Source organism: Ctenocephalides felis, unplaced genomic scaffold (genome assembly GCF_003426905.1).
Source record: "Ctenocephalides felis isolate EL2017-DRISC unplaced genomic scaffold, ASM342690v1 CF-g0.4_SCAFFOLD_01886, whole genome shotgun sequence".
NCBI lineage: Eukaryota > Metazoa > Arthropoda > Insecta > Siphonaptera > Pulicidae > Ctenocephalides > Ctenocephalides felis.
In genome coordinates this window covers 122,668,884-122,675,767 of record NW_020538040.1, presented here as the reverse complement: position 1 = coordinate 122,675,767, position 6,884 = coordinate 122,668,884, and the positions used below count along the sequence as shown (strand labels likewise).

Below are 6,884 nucleotides of genomic sequence, written 5' to 3'. Positions count from 1 at the left end.
ATAGGGATGTGTTGTTTAAATGCTATATACAATGAAGTATTATAAAAACATTAAACCCCATTAGTTTGTCTGTATTTTGTCAATACAATCAAACTGGAAGATTTATACACTTTCTATAGAAAACATGGTATAATCCATTCCAAGTCTTTTTTGGTCTTTCGACTTATTGATCACGTTTCAAGTTTTTCAGATTTTTTTTGGATTCTGTATTTTGTATATAATTGTAAATAATACTACTGAGCTGTTGAAAAAAAATTAAATTTTTGCGAGGAGATAGAAAATGAATTAAATATTTCATTTTTGACCTGCTTTTTTAAAAGTTTCAAATAACATTTGATGAATTAAAGTGAATTTAATAAGAAGTATATATTTAGAGCAGGGCCAGGCACAAAGGTCCAATTTGACTTCGAGCAAATATAAATTATATTGTGAAAACAATAACAATTATATCACAACAAAAATCAAATTTCAAACGAAAAACTATCTGACTATGTTCAGTAAACTGCCTTTAAAATGTCTTTCAAAAATTTGTTATCTAGAGCTTTTTACCCTATAGGTGGGGTATAGTGCTAAAAAACTACCAACGGAAGAAAATACTTTTATTATGGATTTTCAAAGATTACAGTTTATCTCCAGGTAGCAAAGTCATAAGAATCAAGGTTATAGCTGGTTATACATCTTTTTCCCTCTAGTTTTCAATTCCTTGTTAAACAATGCTTAACTTTACTGGTATTTGACACATCGCTGGTGGACCTTTTTAACCCCGGACCTTCATATATTACTATCTATTCCTCGATAAATGCTGCGAAATTATAATTGTGAAAATGTTATTCGGCAAAATGTTCCTTTGATCGATACCAAATTTAGGTTTTGAATTTGAATAACATAAATAAAAAATAATATAACCTAGAAAATGTTTTATAAATACCAATGAGTATATAATTATACAAATGAGATCTATCAGAGCACCGTGTTTGAGAAAAATATGCCAAAAATTGCATTTCCATATTAACATTTCAAAAAAGTTGATTTTTAGTTTCTAGTAACACTTGCGGCACGTTTACTAACGTTTTTGAATATAAATAAAAGTACAAACAAAACTACTTACCACAATTTAATCATAATTAAATAATATTCACGTTTTCGAGTTTTACTTGGACATTTGAAAGAGAGCTCCATTTTTATATATAAGATATGTATATATATATATATATATATATATATATATATATATATATTGTTGTGCACCCTTGGGCTAACAAGAAATTATGTTGTGGATCCGTTGCCAACAATTATGTTGCGTCACGCCAACGATGTCAACATTTATAATTAGGTTCTTCTGCTGCTAACGCTTTTATTACTGTGGAAATATTTAATTAAACATTTGAAGACGTTTATTAACTTTATTACTTCATTATTCGGTTACACTTGATTACAACTTAATACACAATTAATATTTTGAAATAAGACTGATGTGAACTGAATGTGATGTTTGGCGACTACACTAGAATGAACCTGATTCCGTCGTCCTCAGGCTTTTTATAATCTCTGATGATGACGTAACCATCCTTCCAGAAATGTTCGTTACGAATGACTCAACTTATTTATTTTAGACGCAATTTGTGGTTACAGACCGTTATTCTGACATGCACAGCGTCTTATCTCCGATACTTTGTTGCATACAATATTGCAAGACTCTGAGCTGTGAGTCAGCAACGTACGAGTATATATTGCGTCTTTCATACTGACTGTTATATAGAATTTATAATATTATTTATAATTATTGCAAAGGGATGGATAGTACTACAATATATATATATATATATATATATATATATATACTGGCTCACCCGACAGACGTTGTTCTGTACCCACGTCTACAATTTTACAATATATTATACTAATATTTACTGCTTAGTTAAAAATAATAATTACTGTTTTTTGAATTACTATTTACACCAATATATGAGTGATGTTGAATGTAGAACTGTTTCAAATAAAATGATTCTTTTCAATTCCCACAGTTAACACTTTAATTATTCATTTAACAAATATTAAAAAATGTTCAATAAAATTGTATATTAAAAATTATACAATGCGATTTATAGAATATATATGCGGCATAATACTATATAGCATAATTTTGTTGATCGTAAGTTGAATAGAGCACATGTGAACAGGATTTGACAAATTAATTCACTTCAAATATAAACTTAAGCAATAATGTATATTGATATATTAGTGAAAAAAATGTAATTTAGATATTAAAATTACTAAAAGCCAGTTAAAATATGGTACAAAATTATAAAAATTACAGGCAACATTATTGAAGCAATTATTTTGGGTAGAAAAATAAAAGGTGATATTGCACCTTTGCCGCGAATGCTATATAGTAATTCTTTCTGAATTTGTTGTACTTTTTAAAAGATTCCAATTTTCAACACGTGTATTTTATGCTATGACCATAAATCACAATCACAATCACAAATCACAATCACCCTTAAATGCAATAAAATAAATTGAGCTATTGGAAATTTTGTTCTATAAATCGCAGTGTATAATTTTTAATATACAATTTTATTAAACATTTTTTAATATTTGTGCTCTGTGAATTTTTTTACTGTGCTCCAATTTACTTGATATTTTGGAAATAGGCTAATCTTTATCTTAAGTTCAGAAGTGAAAACAATTTGCACTTCGTCACCATCCACCGCATTAATTGGATTATTACTTTTTTAATTCCGATTTTATCAGAACTTGTAATACACTATTTTAAAGGTGATTAAATGAGCTACAACTTTCTTTATCATAAATTTTACCGTAACTTCTCTTATTGTGAAACGGCGAAGGGTTAAAGGGCTCGCAAGACCTCTGGTTGGACAGCCGCGCACTCCTTAATTAATACCTCTATCAATATTTGTATAATGAAAAAATAATAAACAACAATAATTAGTCAGAAAAATACCTCGAATTTTCATATATATATATATATATTATATATATATATATATATATATATATATATATATATATATATACGAGGTGTGTTCAAAAAGTACCCGGAATTACTAATAATTAAATTTCGCGGGTCTGGAGTGTCTGATTGTCAAAATTTTTTTTTATTGTGTTGGTATACATGCCCCTAAAGTATGATGAAATTTTCAGCTATATTCACTGTTTACTTTGTCTGTGGTAGTCGCTAAGGTTCGACGTGTTTTTCTGAGCTCGGCGATTTTTACAATGGAAGAATTGAAAAGTCAAAGAATTTGTATTAAATTTTGCGTAAAAAATGAAATAAAGTGTTGCAAAGTGCAAAAATTCACCAGATATGGCTCCGTGTGACTTTTTCCTATTCCCAAAGTTGAAGAGACCCATGAAAGGACGGCGGTTTTCCTCGATTGAAGAAAATCGCTGAGAGTGCTCAAGGACATATCAAAAAGTGAATATCAAGGGGCTTCGAAAATTGGAAAAAACGCTGGCATAAGTGTATTACATCTGGGGGGGACTACTTTGAAGGGGACCACATTAATGTAGACGAATAAATAAATATTTTTTTGAAAAAACGAAAATTCCGGGTACTTTTTGAACAGACCTCGTATATATATATTGAATTGTCCTGACTGGTGGTTGATATATTGGGAGGTATGTTCTGGATCACCAGTACGACCAGGAATTGTAATGATAGGCTAGACCCGAGCGGTGAACAGTTGAATAATTGTTGAAATATTATATTTGTGATGTGGACTCTCCAGAGTCCATTGGTAGTGTGAAAGGCCTTTAGGACGAACAGCGATTTGATAGTAATTTGTAAACACACTTCTTTCTTCGAATGATACTTTATTATTCACTATTGTTACAATTAATATTTGTTGATAACCTTTTGGTTATCATAGCAGCAAAGACTACATTTTACTGAATACTATGTCTGGCTCCAAGCTTGACTCCAAGCTTCTCTCCAGGTTTGACTGCCTGTCTAACTTTTGTCTAACTCTTATATACTAAATTATTGTTTACAACCTATTTACAAAATCCAACAGTAAGCACTTCCGATGTCCGCGTAACCTACATATAACTAGCAACGCGTTTTGTAATTATTAAACAAAATAATGATTCGAATTGTTATTACAGTTCAACCTCCCTCTTCAAAAGTTTTTCGTCCTCGGAAAACTATAAAAATTGAGAAAAAAATTAAGAAAAATGAGTTCCATCTCTTCTTCCTTCGGCCCTTAAAAACTTTTGTCCTCAAAAGTGTCATTACTGTTAGAATATGTTTACAAATATATGTGCTCTGAAAAAGAAATCTTATAATAATTTTATTTTTATCTCTACATTAATAAATCTTTAATAACATACATAAAAAAAAAATCAGCAGTTGAATGCAAATTAGATGGTCGCTGATTATGTAAAGGCATCACTGAAATTTAAAATGTTATTCCGGTAAAACAAAATATGCTTCGAACAACTTACCATAAATGATGCGAAATAATTCATTTTTTTTTTCAAAACTTCAATAGAGCATAAAAATCATAATATGAAAATGTCTTTAAAATCTGCAAAAAAATATTAATGGCGTAAAGAATCTTGCATTTGATATCTTAAATCATAAATAGTAATTAATGAAAATTTAAATTTACGTTGTATTGTTAATACTTGATACATTAGAATTTTGCTAGGTAATCAAAATTGAACAAATGTTGCTTTGAAACATGAGAATTCGCTTATGTCAACCAAACAAATGACTTGCGTTGTTATTACTGTGTTTACACCTGGCGAGTTTTCAGTTTCTTCCGGTATTTATAATTAAACAATTTTGGTGCTGTTCTGAATATAATAAAATCGGGAATGTTTCTCCTCTTTACATGTGTTGGCGACGATATCAATTTTCTGCTGCTTTGGTTTTGTAAATGTGCATATTTCTCCTTTGTGTTCAAATTCATATTCTTATAGTTGAACATATCTGTCATAGTGGCTATATTTTTATTTATAGATAATTTCCGTTGTGAAGGTATTTTTCTTATCATATTAATATTATATTCCCTGATTTCTTGATTATTTTCTTCTATAATTTCATCATTAATTTTTCTTCTTTTAATATTTCCTTTCTTTTTCTTTTTCTTCTTTATTTTAATGGGAATAGTTTTCATATATTCTGGTCCTTCATCATTAAGTATTCTTATTTCTACTTGTTTATCATTAATTTCTTTCATGTCGTAAACCTCATCTTGGGTTTGTTCCATATCTTGTGCCACATATATGTTCAGATCCTTTTCTTCTTCGTATGAATTTGTTCGTATGGTTTGCTCCATATCTTCTGCCTCATATAGATTCTTTTCTTCTTCGTATGAATTTGCACGTATGGTTGGTTCCATATCTTGGTCCACATATAGTTCCTTTTCTTCTTCGTATGAATTTGCAGCGATTGTCGTCAACTCTTCTATTTTGGTGTTGTGAGTCAAACTTTCTTCTTTGTATTCTTTTTGTTCTTCGGATTCTTCGGACTCTTCGGACTCTTCGGACTCTTCGGACTCTTCGGACTCTTTGGACTCTTCGGACTCTTCTTTAGTTGTTATGAATGCCTTGTATGTATCATCATATATTTTTGTATATTTCAGATCCTTATTACTTTCGTAGTCCATTCTATCGTCATTTCCACCATTGTAGATTCTAGGTTTGTCATCTCTTTTCCTATTTGTAAGTTTTCGACATTGGTTAATGTGGTGTCCCCTTTTCTTGCAGTATCTGCAAGTGACGAATGGGTTGTATTTTTTATCGGATCTGATGTTTAAATATTTTTCTTCATTTGCAGCGATATTCCTTGCATCCTTCAAATTTTCCGGTTTGGCTGCTTTAACTATAATTTTCAAGTGAAATGGTAGGCCTTTAACGAAAACGGCCAAAGCCAAGTCACAATATGATGGATACGCTATTTCATTTTGTGTAAAATAGCATTCGTTGTTTATTAACGTAAGCAAACTCTCAAGTTTCTCTGCAAATTCCTCAATCGATTCCCCATTTTTTCTTGTTGTTGTTGCTAGCTCGTGATGTAACTCAGCGATGGACCTTCTATCTTTAAAACGTTTAATTAGAATAGGTTTGACATTATTCCATAACTGATAATCAGCCCGTCTAATGCAATCAAAAGCTGTTCCACTTAATTTACAAATAACAATTTTTGATATAAATTTGTAGGTCTCAAAATCCACGTCATCTAAAATTGAGTCTACAGTACTTAAAAATCTATAAAGGTCATCTGAATTGCCATTAAATTCGGGTATAGTGCTAATTGCTAATTGAATTCTAAATTTATTTATTTCTATACTATTATCTTTACCTTTTCTAGCTTCTTCAAAAATGGGTTCCATCTTGAGATATGATTATATTTCGATTTGCTTACTTGAATCCGATGAGATAGTTATGTCCAAGTTAGTCGTAGTCTCGTGTTCGTTCTAAAGTTCTTCGGTAGGCGCCACCATCCCTTAGTTTGTGCTGCGAATGATCGTTTGGTTTGTCGAGTTGTGGCAGCTTTGAACTCGATGTCTCCGTCAGAAAATTCTTCAGCGCTACGAGGGAAAAAACCGCTAAGCCACCATGAATTGTCCTGGTGTGGTTGGTAGTGTATTTGGATGTATGTTCTGGATCACCAGTACGACCAGGAATTGTAATGATAGGCTGGACCCGAGCGGTGAACAGTTGAATAGTTGTTGAAATATTATATTTGTGATGTGGACTCTCCAGAGTCCATTGGTAGTGTGAAAGGCCTTTAGGACGAACAGCGATTTGATAGTAATTTGTAAACACACTTCTTTCTTCGAATGATACTTTATTATTCACTATTGTTACAATTAATATTTGTTGATAACCTTTTGGTTATCATAGCAGCAAAG

At 30.9% G+C, this 6,884-nt stretch overlaps 1 protein-coding gene across 1 annotated transcript; it reads right to left on the bottom strand.

Annotated features, from left to right (window-relative positions):
- Nucleotides 1-4,563: 4,563 nt before the first annotated feature.
- On the bottom strand, nucleotides 4,564-6,362 carry LOC113375844. The gene is made up of 2 exons (XM_026615793.1): nucleotides 5,302-6,362; nucleotides 4,564-4,594 (listed from the first exon to the last, which is right to left on the bottom strand). The coding sequence occupies exons 1-2, from the start codon at nucleotides 6,360-6,362 to the stop codon at nucleotides 4,564-4,566; spliced, it is 1,092 nt and encodes a 363-aa protein (XP_026471578.1).
- Between the last annotated feature and the right edge of the window lie 522 nt (nucleotides 6,363-6,884).